The following is a 20,894-nucleotide window of genomic DNA, read 5'->3' on the forward strand; positions in this document are numbered from 1 at the left end:
TCTAGTTCCCCCTCCAATGTAACACTTGCTCACAGTATTCATTAGTAAGTGTTAAAAGCTGTCTGAAGAGCAACTAGAAAGCAACCTTGCCCTCTTGAACTACTAAATGTCAGATTACAATATGTTGCTGTCATGTAAAATATGAACCTACACTCAACCCTCTATTCTCCAAACATGAAGTTAAGAAAATTAAGAGCCTTAATTCTTAATATTAGTTAAACCTGCAAACAGCTCTGTTTAATCAGGACAACTTTGTTTAATTAGAATTGCAAACATGGACATTTGCTAAATAATGTCAAGCAGAATTAGTAGTAGTACAGGAAAATCCTAAAGTATTAAACATTATTACATTTCCCTTACCTCCCCTCCATTAGCATACTCCATAACAAAACACAAGCGATCATGTGTCTGAAAGGAATACTTTAAAGCCTGGAACAGATTTAAACCAAAATTTAGAAGACAGATCACACTCACAGTTATAAAAGCATTTTTAATAGATTTTTCAGAAACAAATAGACATGAAATTTTCTATTTTAGTGGACTTTTTGTCCCTGGTTCTTACATAATACTTACACTTTCCTGTTGCAGCTGAGGACTGATCCACCACCAACTTACTTCATTAAATATATTTAATAAAACATTAAAACAGTCCCTTGCAGAAGCTATCAGTAATGCCTATAATGCTGTGAAACAAAGTCCTGGCCCACTAACAGTGACACAAAACATACCGACAGTGACTCTGAAGCTTCCTCCCCAGGCCACAAGCTCCCACAGTCTCAGCTCACAGACAAGAGGCCACAACCAAACCCCAGTGCACAAGGTTTTACCGCACTGGCTACAAGCCTTCTTATATGAAACACATATATTTACACACGCCAGCCCCCTGGTCTCTGCCCTGCTGCCTGCAACTGCTCCCCGTTGACAGCCTGCCAGAGGATTGAGCAACGCTGTCGATATCAATTTGTGAGCAATTCACAAAAACAGACCGGATGGAGGGTGTGATGGAGCACCACAAGGTGCCTTTGTACAGTCCTGTCACATGTATTCCTGTGGCAAGAGTAACATCTACTTGTTTGCCACAGTCTTACGTTTCTTGGTCATAACCCAGTCTTGTAGCCGACTTCTCAAGACAGCCCTTGTTTTAGATATTTGGGTTTATGAGAGCATTAAAAAGAAAATACCGCATATGATATCATCGTCTTCATTACTTGGGGTGACATTTTTAAGCCAGTCATATTTTTGCAGAGAGAGAGGATCAGGTTTTAGTCATGTCAACAAACATTTACTGATTATACCCAATACAGCCAATATTTACTTCCAGAGGCCATGCTTAGAAGTCTAAATTCCAGCTAAGCCCTCGTGTACCTGGGCAAAGGAAACAACTGGGATCCTACACAGGTCTCCTAGAGGGCTTAAGTGGTTGGAAACAATTCAGAGCCAACTTGCAATAAACACTAGAAACAAAATCTTGAGGTGGAACTTGGGTATCTGAACTCAACCCACACTGCTGGTGTTGGGAGTTCTAAACTGAGAGTATGGTTTGATTTTACAGCGAAGCAAATCCAAAAGGAAAGCAGCGGATAAAGCATGGTCCTGCTCTTCCCTATCCCATCCCACACACTCCCACCACTATCCTTTGGCTGGCATTACCAGTGCTCTGATTCCACAGTGAGCTGCTACTGAGAGCTTAAAAAAACAACAAAGAAAGACAAAATTAAAGGGTTTTTCCCCAGCTATGTCTTCCTGAACTTGTTTGTCACAAGATCAGGGTCACCCTGATCTCTTCTACAAAGAGGAGACCAAGCATTTGGAGGACAAGGAAAGCAGATACTTCCCTCAGAGATAGCAAGCCATTAAATGGGTGAGCCATAAAGTCAAACCACACCCTGAAACACTGTCTTCAAGAGGTACTGAGGACCTGCTCTGCAAGAATCAGACGACTTAAAAAAGCATTTTAATTTGTGCTTCCCAAAACTGGAAGAGTACAAAAATACACAGTTGCTCTGAAAACACAGATCTCGGATGTATTATACAAATAACAAAAAAATAAGGAAAAGTCTTGGTTGTCATAATGTCAAGTTACACTCAGAAGAGGGAGAAATGCTTACTGTTAAGAACGGATGCCGCGAGTTCTGTAAAACACGGTTTTCTGTCAGCGTGTGCGCTACTTCATCCTGAAACACAAGCAGAAGGAAATCAGCAAAGTGATTCCCCAGATCAGGGATCCATTTCAAACACTAACAGAGCAATTATTTACAAGCACTCAGAGAATCCTTGGTATGACTTTCCCAAAGGCTGTATCAAGGGTGATCCACATTCCCAAGTTTCCCACCTACTCACCTTTGCTACAATAACTTCCTTCTTCAGAATTTTCATAGCATAATACCGTCCAGTTGCTTTTTCTTTAACTAAAATGACCTTTCCAAAAGTGCCTTTTCCCAGTAGTTTAAGGTATTCAAACTCGTTCATGGTCTGTTAATGATATAGATAAAAAAGAACTGAATTACATGAACTAACAAGTACATAATTCTCAGGTAGAATTTCTTATTCACGCAAGAATACATGGCATATGTTGCATATGTGGTTTTTTTAATCCTTTTGCTTAGTAGAATTCAAGAGCAGAAATGATTCTTCCATAAAAATGAATACCAGTGCACTTCCCAAGATAATCAATCAAACTATTTAGGGAAAAACATAAGCTTTCCATTAACAGAACGCTCTTTCACATGACTCAACACTCCATTGTGCAAATACCACTCAAGAGATTATTATTAATACATAGACATTTCAACCACTTTGTCAGTGCAGACATTCACTAAGAGGCACATGGTGCTCTGATTCCAGGGATTAAACCCATACCTTTTTTTCTGATGTGCCCCACCTCTCTAGGGGACAAGCTTTCTTGTGCTTCATTAAACAGCACCAAATCCACAGACAAAAGGACTGCCTCACAGATTAGCCACTTGCTCTTATTTGTTTCACCATTAGGAAAAATGCTGGGGAAAATCAGAATCTGTTGCAGGCCGAGGATAGTCTCTGTACTGTCATAGCAATGACCATTGCCAACATGGCAACAGTAACACTTACACTGCAGCCTTGGTTGGGGAAAAATTTCAAGATGCTCCCAATAGCAAACTTCCTCCATATTCTTTCCTAGAGCTGGCTGAGGAAGAGACTTTCTGCTGATTGTTCAATACAGTTGATGCCAGGACCCCAATAATCATTTTGGTTATCCTCACTAACACGTGAGAGAGTCACTGTCTCAGAAGAACGTGTATATTTGACCAGCGAGGTGGTTCTTGCATTTCTGTGAAGAGCCACTTGGCAAGAGCAGTATCTGTTCAGTCAAGGACACAGAAGCCTAATGGCAGCTATAATTCAGAGTGACATGTAAGTAGCCACCCACATCAGTCTAAAACAACTGACATGACACAAGGCTGGCACACATACTTAGTGATGACACCGGTGGATGGCTATCTTTTTTCTTTAAAAACTTCATCTGTTTTCCCAAAAGTGAAATAAACTAATGAAAGTAAGTGGGGATGACAATGGTGAGACAAGGACACAAAGAAGTGCCTTGGTACAATCCACAGACCTAGCATTTGCATGGGAGAAGATTCTATCAATTATCTTACTAGAGCAAATGGGAACAGTTTGGAAAACAGAAACCCAAACAGGAGACCACAAGGGGATAGAAAGAAGTGAACGGAGGTTGAAGACAGATACCTAAAAGGGCTCCACAGGGCAAAGATCTCCCCTGGCACATGCCCCTTTCATGGAAGGCCATTACTGAGCCAGCCCTGTGCATACAGACAATGCTGTGCCTGATGCAAAAACCCGAGCTCTAGGAACACTATGGACAGACACCACAGCAGCTGTCTAGGAGTAAACCTAAACCCTTAATCCGGAGCAATTAATCTGGACCCACCCTAAATCCTGCAAATCCACCGGAATATCTTTGCGCCAGCCTGCAAAGAGTTTACACCATCATCCAGTCCAGCAGGAGCTATGATTTCAGGCTCTGTACCACAGGAAAATAGGCAAACCAATTCCAGACCTGAGCTGGCTTTGAAAGCCATACAGCAAGGACATCTGAACTCAGAATCTGGTGGACTCAGTCAGGCTTTGCCTGGTACGTGCTCAGCTCAGACAATTGTTTCCTCCAGAAGCTGCACCCACAACCAACTGTGTAATTGTTATGGGAATACATGTGTCTTGATGGCTATTTCTTGTCTACATTCGAGAAGACCTAAAAAATATTGTTATTCCTGCTAGGCTCACTTACCACTTTGTGTTTTGGCTTTGTCATAGAAACTTCCATTTCTTCAGCACCTGAATTATCACTAGGAGAACCAGATCTAAAATCCATCATTTCTTCCTCTTGTTTCTTGAGGCTGTCTGCTACTGTTTGGATGGCTTTTGTCCATTCTTCCCTGGCAAAATATAAGCAAAGACATTCGTTATCTGTGACTTTAGATTACTGTCTGCCACGGCAAGGGTCACCAAGGAATACAGAGCAACTAACGCTCTCTGATGAATCAATGAAACATACAATGAATTACATGCATTTTCAAGCACTGTAAAAATGCATTTTTAACAGCACTTTTAATGCATGTATTTATTAATCATCCTAGAAACAACAGACAACTGAAGTCCTCCCAGTCTGGATACAATATAAGGCTTTTCAGACAACAGAATTTCTAACAGGCATTCAGTCAGCAGCTCAAAGTATGACCTGGTGATACAGAGATTTACGTAACAAAACCAGACTTTCCAAAACCAAAAAGCAAAAGGCTCCCACGCAGCACAAAGCAATTAAACACAGCTCCTCCATTCCTATGGGGCACCAAAACACATATACCCAACTGCTGGGGGCACTACGCCACCTCTTCGCACACATATCCTGAATTTTAATGGCAAGGAGTGTTCTAGGAGAAGATATTAAAGCCCAGGATACTTAGATTATTCCTCTGTTGTAAAGACAATGACAGAACTACAACTATTCCTGTGTAAATTTAGCCGAATGTCAGCAAATGAAGTGACATTTTATCTTAGGCACAGGTCTTGGTTACGATAAAGGTTCCACAGCTGTTTCAGCAGTAGGTGCTCTAATACTGACCCCTCCAACTCCTATGGAGACCACTTCCACTCCAGTGTCCTTTGGGAAATTTCACACCTTTAGGAACTACTAAAGTGAAAGTTTTTTGCCTTCACTTGATTTCACTGCAAATTTATTGAACACAAAGCCTACAACTCTTAAGGGCTTACAGGGTTTTGGGATGGGCATTAAGATATACAGGGGCTGAAGAAATGTTCAGTGGAGTATATGAATTTACCATGTTTTACTATCTTTTGTACCTGTAGGGAACAGGATGTAGTGGTTTAGTTGGTATTTTTGGGGCACTGGCTAAATTCTTCTTGTAAGGACACCCCAGGTAAAATACTTTGCTAGTACAGCAGGAACAGGAGACAATGATGAACAACATGCACAATCTGCAGCGAAGCCATGTCATCCTAATCAATGTCAAATTTTTCACTGGTTCTATGAAATTATTAAAAAAAAAAAATCATATCTGAACACATGAATTTCAGTTTGTGATGGGTGGAAGAGGCAAATCATTCCCCAGAGGAAGCAAAGTCCATGGGAAAAAGTACCCAGCACAAGATTCTAATAAAAACTGCACCGATTACACATAAGGTCTTTCCCGGCCTGTGCATTTTTTATTTTGGATTTTATCTGAACGTGCACTACCCAGCCCTGTCTGGGGCAGCAAGGTAATGCTAAGCATTCCAAACATTCTCCCTATGCTCCCACCAGACTACTTCATTCACCATCACAAACACATTCCTTTATTTACTAGTCATTTTTCATATTCAGAACTACTACAAAAAGAACTTTTTCTTCTGTATTTTTATCTCTCCATCTCTTTCAAAAAACAAATGTTGGTTTTAAAGGCATACAGAAAGCTAAAGGCATATCTACCGTCACATCTCTGTTGAGATTTGTTACTGACTTGGTTGAGGTCTCGGCCCTCCTGAAGTGAATATCTTTGATTTCTGGGAAACCAGAATTTCACCCTCAGCTTTTATGTCTCAAGCGTACACAACAGAGGTGACTAACACTCCAAGCCCTGAAGTGTCACAAAGCTGACTTAATTGGCTAGGAGGGAACAAAACAAGACTGAAACACAATCTTCCCCCAAGTGGAAACTGTTATTCACTCCCTTTAGGGTCACTGACCACAAAGCTACTAAAAGAAAAAAGGATCAGTTTATATTTTTTTTGCTTTTAATTTAATTTCACCTTTTTCTGATCATTGTAATAGAATCAAAAGCAACAAACAGGAACATTCTTTAAATCAGTGCATGCAAAGGCTACGAAAGAAAAAAGCAAACAATCTTAGGTACAATTTGCTGATCTTAAAAAAAACATGTGCCAGTATCATATCTAAGGAGGACAAGGGTTTTAAAATACTCCTTCCCTTAGGGCAATGGTACCGGCATAATTTAAGCTCGGTTCCTGAAGAGCAAGTAAATATTTAAATACTCTATAGTTGTAGAATAGCTGTGCTGGAAAACTGTTCTCTTGGGAGGTAAGAGATCAATTCTCCAATGATGAGAGCACAGGATGCATGCTCTTAGCTTTGTTTCCTAACAGCTGAAACAGAAATCTGCACCTGCAGCAGATAACTATCACCTTTATTATCTGTTTTGCATAAAACATTAGCAATCAGCGATGATACGACTATCTTTTTTTCCTTTAAAAACAAGGACGTCTAAAAAGACAAGGTTGGTATTTTGATACAACTTAACTTTGCCTGAATCTCTGTTTCACTTGCACTCATCCTTCCAGAAACTCCCAGGTCAGAAACCCTTCATTTCATATACCACAACATTTCCAGTGAGAAATGAACCCTGAGGTTCCAGAAATAACTACCTGTGTGCTGGTACACACCTGCACCTGTCCGTTTTGGATACCCAACCTAGCAATGTTTCATTTACAAATACTACTCAAAATCCACTCTCTGAAACACCCTTTAAGGTATCTTTTATACTGGAGCACACACCAAAACTGAGGCACTCAAAAATTATTTGTCGCTTTTCAGTCCAGACATACATCATCTGATAAATAAGAGTTTCAGCAAAGGACTCGCTATTAATGCTGAACACTTGCATCTGCTTTTGCAAGTAGTTTATGTATTAAATATGAATGAGACATACCGCTCCTCTGGAGTCTCCACATGAAATGTTCTTTCAATTACTGTGGTCCACTGGAGGCATCTAATGATAAATGTGTTTGGTTTAGGTCGTTCTGTCTTCATCAGCTGGCACTCTACCACAATCAAGGAAGAAAGAGTCATGGTACATAAGCAGGTTTAAATAATCATTTGTCTTTATTTTTATCTAGCAAACTGTTGCGATTAATCAGCCATAGAAATCTCTGTAAGTACTACTTTTGGAGACTTGAGACAATTTACTGTGCTGATGAAACCAATAAATAGCTTGGGAGATAGTCATCTAGGCAATCAAATTTTGCTTAGACAGGCTCCACGTTTGGTCTGCCCAGAAAGGTAAGAAGAAATGTGGTGTGATGACACAGAAGCCATTCAGACTCAGGTCCTACACTCCAAAGGTCATCCAGAGCAGAGCACACGGACAAAGTCAGCTGATAATGCAGCAATTACATCCACTGAAACTAAAGCCAAACCCCCACATTGCCTCCCTTTGATTTCCTCCGACATAAAACCCCGTCCTTGGCTTTCAAGGAGTTGCTAGAGAACGTGTTTGGTTATTTTGCAGCGACCTGATGAAGATTAGACTCAGCATTTCCAGTCCTCAAACACTAGAGGGAACATCAAACTGCAGAGGCACCCCCGGAAAAGACCCCATTCAAAATGCCTCCGGGACAGCTGCCGCAGAGTCGGACGCTGTACGGACACGCAGCTAACAGCTTCCATCACTGCCAGTATTTAAGCACAACCCAAAAAGACTACAGAAGTACAGCCACATGCAAAAACATCACTTCATAAAAATGCCCTCTCTCAAGGTGAGCATTATTTTTTTTTTTTAAAATCACACCTACTATTTTAAGCTTCACAGGATGTTACAAGTATTTGTCCTTCAAATTTGGGCCTGAAACAGGCACCTGATTAAAGGTGTGCTAGCTATACTAAATGAGAGGCTCTGAAAAAAGAGAAAATCAATGCAATAACAACAGAAGCCAAAACACCACATTTTTCAGATTTATATTAATAGAAACTCTAATGCTAATTGAACAGCTCCTGTTAAAGGAAAGTAAAATTAAGAAACTAAGTGAGCAGGGGAAGGGATAACTTTTTTTTTTTTCCTTACACTGAACACTTTTCCTTGCAGTTATTGAAACCACAAGCTCGCTATTATTTGGTCTTCAGGTTCTAAATCAACTTCCAAGTAAATAAAAAGGCACTATGAAAACAAGGAGAAATTTCAGCTTACTACTAGAGCTATGAACATCCTCTACTATCAGCAATGTGCAAGTCGGGGACAGAATCCAGCCAGAGTAACAGTGCACGTTACTAAGGCTACACTGGTATCGTTACGTTAATTTTATTATTGTGAAAATTTAGAATGCTCAGTTTTAAATTCAAGCTCTTAATTAGCACCAAGATAAAATATTTACCGCCAGTGTTTTTGGGTGCCGTATTTTTGGCAATATATTTCATGCCTCATTTGCGACTGGAATTATAAGCTTTTCAATGAATAACTTTGCATTTTTCATGACAAGAAAATCTAATTTTTCTTTAATAGCACGCTGAGGTTATACTGCATCCTACTAAAGCACTGCAATTAGATAAAAGAAAGTTTATTAATGAGTCATGAAAAGGTTTTAGTGTGATAAACGGCACTCCTTCATTCACTGAGATTAAAGAACTTCAACGGGGCGATGCAGCCATGCTTGCAGAGCGCCGTGTTTAGCCTCCCAGCTACCTCCACATCCTCTTTTGCAGAATGGCAGTAAAGGTTGAACACAACTGCACGAGCTGGAGCAGCCCGGTAAGCTCGGTTCCAATAAATTCAACTCAAGAGATCTCATTCCTGCTCCTGGATCATGCACCTTAGCTGAGCTGCTCTTCTTTTTTTTGCTGTTTGTTTGTTCTGCCTCCCATGTTTGTCTCCCTAACGTGACCAGATGAAGGCTGGGGTTCTCCTCTATGAGCCTATACAATGCAGCCCTATCAGATACCGAATTTGGCTAAAGACTTGAAGAAGAAAATCAGGCTCTTTCTAACCTCATGCAAATCCCGAGCTGTTCTCCTTTACTTATCCAGAACGCAACACGAGGAAGAAATAAACCGAAAGGTTTTGCTTACTTTTTTAAAACAGCCTTTAAATTCACATTTAGTTCCTCAGATTAAGTATTCTGAAGTAGCAGCAGAGATATTTAAACTAGACATGAACACTAAACTTTAACCATTTAATTCCAGCGTAATAAACCACACAAGGCATTTTCTGTCATAGAAGGGGACCAATTAAGCATCACCACTTTCCCCCCTAAATCAGCACTGCCCATTGATATTTGTTAAGCTTGCTGATCCAGCAATCTTTAAGGCATACAGCAAGATGAATAATAGAGATTTGTCAGTTAATAACCACTATAATTCAAGTATGTCACATAGAAGTGTTTTGTTTAGTGAACAATATGCTGTCTAATTACCCTGCTCAATCATAACAGCACATATCAAGAAATACAGAAGGCTTTATTTTCAAATTGCTTTACCAAAGTGCTGTACCACATAGGTTTCAGAAAGTTTAAAGCTACCACTTAGTTCTCCCCATATACGACAATCGCATGGATTTTATCAACAGAACGATGAAGCAGTAGGTTTTTTTCTTACTTTTGAAACTGGCTTTGTGCTCTTTAATGTAGTTGGCAAGCCAGAGAAGCACCAAACTTGCCTTCTATAATCATGTACCGCAACATGCACCACTACAGCAGAGCACAGACACAGGTGCTGTATAATATTAGGTCTGATTCATGGCACGTTTGGGGGTTCTGCTATAAAAACATTCACATTTCAAATAGGGGCTGAGGGTCACTTACCCACTTTGAAGACAGGTTTTTCTGTCAAACAGGCCAATGTTAGTATTCCTCATTTGCAACAAAGTAACTACTATAAACAGCAGCCTGTTAAAAATGGTTTAAATTGCTCTAAAGAACCTCTTGATTCTTTCCTGGCATTTGGTCTTTTAAAATAAGGAGGACAGAGAAATTGTTCCTAACAGGAATAGACACCAAGGCATTCAAATGTAAATTACCATTTTGTATTTGAAAGACACTTAGTATTATCCCAGTGACTTTCTAAAATGTCACAATATTTGCTTCCCCAGCACTTAAACTAAAAGGCAGACTACTTGCGATGAAAGTGTCAAACTCTTCTCCCTATATAATGACATCACACTTTAAAACAATAATGTCAAGGCAGAATCCTTCCCATTCCTGCTTTGGTTTCTTTGGGGGTGGGGGGAGAACAAAAAAAAGTAAATCAGGCAAGAAGAATGATGAATAAATAAAACTCTGGAAAGGCAAACAGGAATATTATGTTGAAGTGCTCCTTTTCAGGTAGCACCACTGGATAAATTCGCCCCCAAACCGCTCAGCATGGCAAAAGCCAGGGAGCTGGGAGCCCCAAGTCACAGACCTGGATTAAGGTGGCCCCTAGTAACAGCAGACACAGAAAACCTGTCCCCTATCTGTTCATCCCGTGCCCTGAGATAAACGCTTGACTGCAGACACAGTCCTGTCCCAAAACGAGCACTCATACTGTTGAGCATTTGTGTTTTCACCTATGCAACGTAACCACCACAGCCCACCCTCCTTTTTGACAGTCGGAGAAATAATCCCTTCTTTCTAACAGGAATAGCCTCTCTCTCCATGTGGTTTTGCATAATATACTGCTCTTCTCAGCTATATGGTTTTAAAGGCTTATAACCTAATAAGCAGACATACATGATAATCCGAGATTACAATCGGTATGAAGGCTACTTATCTCGCAGATTTACAACACAGGCTCTATTGGTTATTTATCTGCAGGGTCTCTGGAACAGAACTATTTAGGTACAGGCTTTTTTATTCCTTCTATCTTAATAGTGGTGAAGTACAGAACATGAACACAAATATAACTCAAAAATCACAGTTAAATGCTCAGGGACCATCTTTCAGAAGTTTTGCTTTGTTGTTTTTGTTTGTTTGGTTTTGTGTTTGTTTGGGTTTTTTTTAAATAAATCACCAACAGGTAACTTCCAGGGAAACTAAACTCCTTAAACATATCACTAAATTACAAACATAGACATGGCTATTTTAAATGGAAAATTAGTGGAGAAAAAGGTACTTAAATAAAAAAGTGAGCCTCTCTTTACCCATGGAGGGCCTTATAAATAAGTTTTCAAAGATGTACGATCAAAACCCTCACAGACTGAAAGGAAAAGGCTAATGTAGGAGAAAGAAGAGATTGTTAAGCACATGGAAAGCACACTCTGTATTTATTGCTAATAGTTTCTTCATATCTGTTAAGGAAAAAGACAAATCATCATTAGATGTTATCTTCTTTCACCGTTTTCTCCTGAATTGAATATTTCCTACCTCTCATGGGTTGACAAAATCACGTAATATGTATTTTACACTACAAGTAAGAAGAGTCCCCTAGCAATGAAAAACCTTTTACTTGCCAAGATAAAAACCCCTGCATTATTTTACAGTAGAAGAGGGTAAAGATTTTAATCAGAAACATGGGGCCACTTCCAACGAACAGACTGACAGGGACAGCCTGCCATCTCATTAAAAAAAAAAAAAATAAAAAATCTAGTTCACTAATTAACAAAGAAGTCAGGACTATCATGGTGTCTCAAAAAAAAAAAAAAAGAGGATGAATTCTTACAAAACATTTAAGCTAAATTCTCTCCACATTTCACTGGCAGGAGGCTTCTGCAGGCTGCCTCTGCGGCGCGAGGCTGTGTCCTGGGCCTGAGCCTTCCTCCAGAGGCAGCTGGAGTTCACTCACACTACCTCAACAGGTTAACCCAAATGAAAGTACCAGGCAAGCAGGTTCAAAGGGAAAACTTGTGGTGCAGAACACATCCAAATGATATAAGAGTGGAGGGTACCCAGAAGGGAACCGCACACCAGGTGCTGGCAGCACTGCATGCCAGTGCCTACATGAGAAATTAAATCCTGGTGGGGCAACAGCTGCCTTAGTGAGCCCAAAACCACAATAACGTCTCCCAGCAAGGAGGCCTCCCCATAATCATCAAGGGCTTTGCAACCTGCCACTGGTTCACCAGGCAAGAGCCACTGCTAGGAACATCCTCCCACCCACCGCCGTCCCCGCAATCCCTCTTACGGGGGCTACACCTTACTCTATATGCGTCACATCTTTTTGACCATGCTCTGATACCATGGTAACAAACTTGTCTGTAAATTCCAGGACTGAGGGGCTCAATCTACCAAAAAAGCGCACCATACTCCTATTGTGAAAACTGATTTAAGGTAACACTTTTTGGAGGCAACTTGGATAAACAGAAGGCAATGGACACATCCTTTTTTACTCCTTAGCACTGAGCTGTAGCAAATAATTATCGTAAGTAATGCAGTTAGCAGCAACAGGATGGAGTGTTCTGCAAAAAGTGCATTTGTTAAAAGCCTCTGGCTATAAACCAAGTACTGAACTAATTTATGAATTAGTGGCTTTCTGCTGCTTTTCTTTACCTTCTTGATCCATAAGGAGACACTAGTCTAAAGAGGAAAGTACCACGTCGTTACCAAAATGAAAACACTACAACAATTTCCTCTCCCAAAGAAGACAAAAAAACCCCAAAGCACTCTTGGCATCCTGCACAGAGGCACCAGGCAACAGCATGTCCATTATTTATTTCCATCATCAGTCAGAACAGGTATATGTTGCTACCAGTGGAAAAAAATGAACATTTGCATTAATTCCTAGTGCTGCCCAGCCCTCTTCTGGGCCCAGGGTGTTCCAAAATAAATCTGCCTACTTAAAGGTCAACTATAAAGATGAACCCCATATATTTCAAGCTACCCTGTAACAAAGAGGGAAAGCCCCTACCCTTCTCTCTGCAGAACTTCACTTCCACTAGTCACCAGGAACACGGAACAGATCACTGTTATTAACAGGTGCCACAATGATCTATTTTTAAATGGTGGAACGAGACAGAGGCAGATTATAAGACAGGAAAGATCAAGAATGGGAGAAAAGCTGGCAGTATACAAAGAAAGGTTAAAAACATGAGCAAGAAAATGAAATCATCTTCAGAGTCTTCCATCACACCCTGTGCTGCAACACCTGAGCAAAGTCGGAAATGTTTGCATAGGACAGAATGCAGAGGTTAGGAGATGTTATGATTTCCAAACCTTTTTGTTGGCTCTAATAGAAGAAATATGGTTTTGTGTTCAAAATTAAGAAAAACTGAGTGTCTTTCATTAAAAGTGGTGCTCACTCCATGGTCTCTTATGCTAACAATCATATAACTTTGACCTATGTCAATGCCACTTGAATCCAGATCTGGTGGCAGAACAGAGGCTGAAACGCCTCAGCTGTGCCTACCTGCCAAGTACCGAGACACGTGCCTGGGTTAATTTTCACTGTAAAGCAACTTGCTGAATAACAGACATACAAAACATTAACAAATAAACCTGTTTTATTCTACAACCAGAAATGGTAAATTAGTTGAAAACTGAAAAAAAAGCTAAGTACCAAACCTCCACATCACAGTCATTACTGAAGAAATAGAAGGGTTTTTTAATCAAATAAACACATTTAGCGTTTACGTGCACTTGTCTGGGCAGATTTGAATGTTACTGATGCAACTTACTGGCGCTATGATTACAAGAAGACATCAACCCCCAAACTGGATGAGGGAGCATGTAAAAACACTTACGAGCTACTGAGAAGTTATTTAAAGGTGATTCCCGCTGGTCGACATCCTGCGGTCGCTCCTTGTAGCCAATGAATGTGCCATCGTTCTTTAAAAGAAAATACCGTGGCCTCCATGTTTTTATGTATTCTCCTGGAAAGAAAAGATGGGCAATGGGAGAGAACATCAGAAAACACCCCAAAATACTGATTCACCAATAATTTTTTTTTTTTTAATATTGAAACCATGTGTCATCCTGACATAGCAGCAGTTTTAAGAACATTCAGTTCATTCTGATACAAACAGGGGAAAAATACAGGCACTGAGTCAGATATTGCGAGCGATGTTAACCATAAATTGGGACTTCATAAAAGGTAAACAGCTATGTTTTGTTCTTCCATCTACTCCGCTTCCCATTCAAATTCTGCAACATCTGCCTTAAATGCATTTTAAATTTTAAAAAAATCAGAGCAGATGTCCTATGTATTATTTTTGCTACTGTCATTTTTCATACTGACAAGTGGAGAAATTTTTTTCATTTACATTTTGCAGCGCAAGTATTTTAAACAACAATGGGTAATTTACTAATTAGTCAACTGCTTTATCAAACCAACAGTCACTTCTAGAATATAAGAAGATAATTCTCTGCTTAAGTTACATAACATCACTCACTCCTCTCATAACATCTCAAGCATGAAACATGAGATGATATATCACAATATGAAGGGGAAAACACTGGATGATGTATAGGCACCACAAAGAAGAAAACAAACATCTATTCTGAAAGATATTGCACCTTTCTTTGTCAGAGAAAACAGCGCTTGCTTACACCATACTACTGCTCATCCGAGTAACCTGCACAGGTAATAGTCACTTAACTGCATACAGCCATGCTCAAAATCTCTAGCAGTAGAATAAAAAGTAAAGAGTTGATCAAAACCTCAGTTATTTACTGGATTTACTCAACTGGGCTTCAGGAAAGGAAAATAGAGATTCCACCTGTGACTCTTCTGGGTAACACTGTCAATGTGTGCCTCAGTTTCCCCCCTTGCTCATTGTCCACGTTATCATTTTCTCAGGCAGCCTCTCCAGAGCCTCGAATAGGTGTCAAGCTGGGCTTCTAGGTCCTACAAGATCCTGCAGTAATGTTTCTATTTGGACAAATCACAAAAGCCTCACTCAAGGTGCTATTCAAATCAGTGTACCAGCCACACTTCTCCAACTCTGGTCACTCCAACAACTAATTTAAAAAATTTTATAAGCACTGAAGCGGTCACTACAAAGCACGCACAGCTGGGCAGCAGCTATACCCTCCTCCCTCCAGTATGGTGTCTCACTTGTTTGTTCAACATCAGGGAGAGGATGATGGAGCAGACTAGGAGCCAAGCTTCTTTCTGGTCTGCCGCAGCAGGAGCACACCTGCTCACCCCATGAGCCCGCCCCTGCAGCAGCTGGTACCCAGTGCCCACAGTTTCATTTGCTGGCGAGCTCTTCAAACCACCACCGAGAGCAGCAAGAAAAGCCTCCCCAGATTTATTGGCTCTGGCAACCTTCTGCTGCTCTCCCATTCTCCCAGGCTCCACTCACACCCTCTCTTCCTGCTGCTCGGCTCTCCTTCGCCAGTAGTTTCTCTCCCAGAGAGGTGCACCCTGCCCCAGGAACTCCCCTGCAGCTGCTTTGCCTCCTTCCTCTCCCCACAGACCTCCTCTCCTTCTGCAGTGCAGTTTCAACCTGCTTCAGGCATCAGCTGTGTCATTTCTTCTCCATTCAGACTCATACTTTTCTCTCCCGCACACAGAAGCACATGCAATCCCAATGCCCACGCCACACGGCCATGGGCATGTGCACCCCTGGCTAATGCTTTCACCTGTTTAGCCCTCGTTAGGCTTTTAATTTTCTCATCTAAAGCAAAAAACTAAGAGTTACCAAAGCGGAGGAGAGCATCACACAGAGCTATATTTCCAACAGCGGCCATGCCTGCAGAAAACATCCATTTGCACTGATGAAACAGGGCATGGGGCAAGGAAGATGAGAGGAAAAGGAATGAGCACAAACCTTCTCAGTCTTTCTTTAGATACATCTGTTACAGCTGCAAGTGTTATACTAACCTATAAGGGGTTTACAAAAATGTCATTGTCGCTTTAGGCATTTCAGAAGAACTCACCTATAGCTGGCATGGCTTAACATTTATAAGCAAGGCAGTAAATGTAGAAGGTTTTGTTGTCGTCATCTTTTTAATTCTGACCTTAATTAAAAGCCGCAAACTTTCTGGGATCAGCAGGAGATTATGAAGCCTTTCACATTTAAATTATCAGTCCAACTCAGCCCAGATCAGTGAGATTACTCCAATCTCATTACTATTACATCACAGATGTGACTACAGGGACAAGAAGATACACGGCGCGCTCAGCCTAGCTCTTGCCGAGAGGTTTGCCAGGTAAGCAGGTTGTGAAGGCGGCTGCCTGGACTATCACGATTTTGGAATGCACTATTACGTACCTGACTTGTTGGTATTTTCTTCTCTTGCATAAAGCAGATCCAGGAGACCTAGGAACCATCACATACCCCTTATCATACCTGCGTTTAGGACTAAATCCAGATTGGGTGGGATGAAAAATAACTGAAAAGGGACAAGACAGAGAGTTTCCATTTCCCTTACTCCCTAATATATGCCACACGTCTTCCCCGTCAGTATTTACAGAGAAGACATTTATTTTTTGCAGATTCTGAAATTATTATCTGGTTATTTTCAGTGAAGTATGCATAATTTTATACAAAATTACACTGTACTGTCACAAGAGAGTCTTCCTCTTCGATTAGATGCTTATGTTTGGCTCTCACACTTTCTTACAGCTTTATTCCACTGATCTGTTTCTCTGTTAGAAACACATCATCTAATAGGATTAATCACACAGTCTTTAAAATGGTGTATTCCAGGCATATATAGCATCCTCCTCCACACTCACTCTTTCTTCACTCTTCCTGTGTGAAAAAAATCAAGGATTTCATTACTGCCAGGCATTTTGCAAAGACCATTCTATTTGGACCTTCCCTTATCCATTGCTTTAGCTGGTCCTGGTTCCTGATCCACCTTTTGAATTTGCAAATAAGTAACATGATTTTAAACTTTTTCTTCCACACATCTGGAGCTTAATGAATCCTGTAATACGGCAAGCATACATATTATTAATTATTGGTCTTGCCAAGGACAGTATGAGGCACTCTGCAGCATCTGTGGTATAAATTTTATTATATAACACACTGAGGTTATACTTCTGCATCTTGCAGCAAAGTGGCAAGATATTGCCTGGTGTGTGACTTCCCAATCAGATAATCTGTAAGTAGAATTTTACATTCAAGTTTACATAAACTATTGTTCCTCTACAGAAATTTGGAAACACAAATACACCAACACAATCATCAAGAAAATGTACAAAGTGCATATTCTTAAGAAACAAGTTTATATTTTTATGATCAGCTAAAACACTATAAACTTCCTACAACCTGTGAGAAGGACCACGGTGATCACGACAGCAAATCCAAGTATTTTAGGCAGAAAAGGAGTTTGTCAACACAGACAAAAAATAATTATGTGGAACCGCTGGGACAAAGCTGACTGAAAAACATTAACACCTTTTCCTTCCTCTGATATACTCAGTAAGCTGACATGCCTGAAGGGTGAACCGAGCTGTTTCAATTTTTGCCCTGTGTTTTTTGTTCCCGTTGTGGTTTTGTTTTTAAGAATCATAAGCAAGAAGTTACTTGAAGTCACTAATATTAATAGTTATTTAGTCACACTAGAAGAATTGTACCAAATACAGTAAATGCAAGCATGTGTGGCAAATTCTATCAGACAACACTAAAAAAAATAATAATGATCCACCATGGAAAAGTGAACAATTTACAAAGCAAAACATTTTTTCCTCTGTGATTCATTGCTTGTGTAATGCTCTGGCAGAGCCTTCTTTGTTTTCAGTAACAGAATGCTAACACTGCAGAGACAGGAAAGCAAAAGCATGGGTTATAAATCCTACACATAAAATCCTGGAACCAAACAGACTCCTCTGTAGCTTGCTAGCTTTATTATTTAAAATCTTTATGTACCATTCTGTTTACTCCAAGCAATTTCCAAATTGCAAAGATTCCCAAACTGTATATATCTGGAAATATACACCAAGATTGTTATAGACCGATTTCCCTTTATTGCCTTGTGTCTGCCCCCACACACTGCACATTAAAATACTTAAGACACACTTAGAATGTAAATCCATCTTATGCCAGAAAAGCTTTTTCACAGTAACACGTACTGCAAAGCACGCTTATGCCTGAATATTTCAGAAAAAGTTAAACACAAAACTCTTTTGGTTCATGAAAAGTTAATTCTACTGAGGATTTACAATAATGCAGGGTTAGGTTATTTTCCTCTCCTCTCCCACAACAGTATCTCACCGAATCTGGAGCTGTCTACCACTGATAGAGTGTCTAACATCAGAAACAGCTGCCACTCCCTGGGAAGCTCATGGGGTAAGTGGAGAATAATGAGCAGCAAGCACCAGCAGAACAAAAGAAAATCCATCTTTATTTACCAACTGCTGCATGCTTGTTGCTGCATCAAGCTCATTCAAAGCCAACACCACACCCTTTAATTCAGAACAGACTATATTTAAGAAGCCTCTGCTTTTTTTTTTTTAATCAACTCATATATACCAATGGTTTGAAAAAAAAACATTAGGTTAACCAAGTCAGCATCCAATGATACCCTTGATATTTACAAAAGCACCGGACCAACTATTAACTTTCTTATGCCCCAAAGTAACCAGAACAAGCCCAGAGCACCGACTGAAAACAAGGTCTCAGTTACATTAAATGCACTCAAGTGGCTACCACAAATCTATGGATAAATAATGCATTAAACTTTCTGCTCTGAGCATCAGAAGCAGCACCATTAATTACAATTAAGGTTAACACTCAAATTATTAGCGCTTTTGAGTTACGCAAGCCTTCGCTACGTTCCCACGCACTCCGAAGACGTACGACATTCCTCGATTGTACGGCCCTGAACCGTCCGTCCCAGGCAAACATGAAAGTTATGCCAATCGCAGCGCTAACGTGTCACCAGTGAAAGGCAAATGACTCATTTCGGAGCCTTCAATGGCTGCGAGCAGTGGTCTGCATCCTGTCGGCCTAATAAGGTTTCGGCAAAACAGATGCCAGCTTCCTCAAAGACGTGAAGCTTTCAGGAGCTGCCATCTCACGCGCCCTGAAGAGCGGGATGGGGTTTTACAGTTAGTTTCTGCTGCTTGGGTAAATAGGGTACGTGTCCGCTCACTTCAAAACCAGCTGAAATCAAAACAGATTTGGAAAAAAGAAAGTGGGGCTTGAAAACTCGCCTTTGCATTGCTAAAGCCCTCGGAAGGAAGCTCTTTCCAAACTCCAGGAGCTTATTCTGGATCTTAACGACTTGACACCAAACAATTAAAGAAGTCTAGGGTGACCCGAATGAAACCTCTCAGTTCGAATATGGTTTGTTTTTTTTTTTAAAAATAGCTGCACAGACACCCACCAGGCTGGTGCAGCACTCTTCCCTTCCATCAACAAACTGTCAAAACAAGATATTTAAACACAGTGCCAGGTTTTCGGCAGCTTGGGGAAAGGAAAAAGAAAAAGAAAGGGGAAAGAAAAGAAAGGTTATGCTAATGTCTTTCCCAACACGCTCGCGGAGAGAGAAGGACCTCTGGTTTGACTGCCTATTCAGAGGCGCAGCGAAGGGGGCCGGTTCTTTGATGATTTTTTTTTTTTTTTGGCCCCTCTCTGGATGCCTCCTCGGCCGCCACCTCCAGCGTACAGCTGCGGAGACAGCGCCTGTGCCCTGAATCTCAATGAGGCGGCTGTGCCCGCCGCCGGGGCTGCTCCCAGGCGGGGAGGTCGGCCCGCAGCCCGCAGCCAGCCTGCGCCAGGCCAAGGCTCCCCAGTTCGCAGCCCGGCTCCTCCGCGCCTTTCATGGCCCTAACGCGGGGTCCCACGGTCGCAACGGGCTAATTTGGGGCACAGCAAATCCGCTCCCCGCTTTATTCTCCCTCGGGCAGCTGGACGGGCGCACGGTGTGCCGGCGGCCCGCGTGGCCGTGACTGACGTGACTGCCAACAGGTTGAGAAGAAATGCCTCCTCCTCCTCCTCCAGCCCGGCTCCGGCTTTTCTAAACCTACTGCGGTTTCTCACGCTCACACAAAGCTGCAATACAGGGCACCTGCTTCATTATCATATCTTGGGGGAATTTGGGGAGGGAGGGGAGGCAGAGGGGAGCTGGAGGTGGGGCGAAGGGGGATGGCGGAGCGGTCTGGCCTTCGAGTGACAAAGGGAGTCCCATGAGGACTACTCCTGGTCACCTGGCACCCCACATTTGTACATTAGCTTCAGAAAGCAACAAACAGCCTTGGCTTAGCGCTTCCCACAAAGCTCTGCGAGCACGCTGCGCAGAAAAATAAGCGTACTGGAAGCTACCTCTGTCTTTAGTTACACAACAGGGCAGATGGGAAACACCTGAGGAAGGCAAGGAATGGGTGCTCTGATTCACAAAGCTCGGCCATGGGAGAGATCAGAAGTCAGATTACGGAGAACGAAAACTAGATTCTCACCCAATACTTTCTCCATGCAGGGGATGGACAGCTACCACGTACTTTGATTCCATCTCTGTCAAAGGGTTTGAGATCACCAGCCAACACCACCACTACAGAGGATGACACCTCTGTATTTTTCATCACTGTATTTCAACTGTATGGTTATGTAAAACCAAAACACAGAGGTTCACCTTTTTTCTTTTTTTTTTTTTTCTCTGAATTTCAGTTTAGAAGGTCAAAAATGTTGCCATATTGCTTACAGCAATCAATTTAAGCAATACCAGATATTCCCAAAGGAGCGAAAGAGAATTAATCAGCATGTAAAAAACTCCTTACTCCTACCTTTGGCACAGCTTAGTCAGGCTAGTCC

The 20,894-nt window shown here is 41.3% G+C and overlaps 1 protein-coding gene across 10 annotated transcripts in view; it reads right to left on the reverse strand.

Annotated features, from left to right (window-relative positions):
• The window catches only part of AKT1 (AKT serine/threonine kinase 1), a 79,569-nt gene that overhangs the window by 25,728 nt on the left and 32,947 nt on the right, over positions 1 to 20,894 (reverse strand). For all 10 annotated transcript variants that reach the window (XM_068400153.1, XM_068400150.1, XM_068400149.1 and 7 more), the window contains 6 exons: positions 13,932 to 14,060; positions 7,221 to 7,332; positions 4,286 to 4,433; positions 2,341 to 2,472; positions 2,109 to 2,174; positions 361 to 429 (listed from right to left, as the gene is read on the reverse strand). In XM_068400153.1, coding sequence (XP_068256254.1) covers positions 361 to 429; positions 2,109 to 2,174; positions 2,341 to 2,472; positions 4,286 to 4,433; positions 7,221 to 7,332; positions 13,932 to 14,060 — 656 coding nt within the window. The remainder of the gene's footprint in view (positions 1 to 360; positions 430 to 2,108; positions 2,175 to 2,340; positions 2,473 to 4,285; positions 4,434 to 7,220; positions 7,333 to 13,931; positions 14,061 to 20,894) is intronic.

The sequence above is a fragment of the Nyctibius grandis genome, chromosome 4 (assembly GCF_013368605.1).
Source record: "Nyctibius grandis isolate bNycGra1 chromosome 4, bNycGra1.pri, whole genome shotgun sequence".
In the NCBI taxonomy this organism is placed as follows: Eukaryota; Metazoa; Chordata; class Aves; order Nyctibiiformes; family Nyctibiidae; genus Nyctibius; species Nyctibius grandis.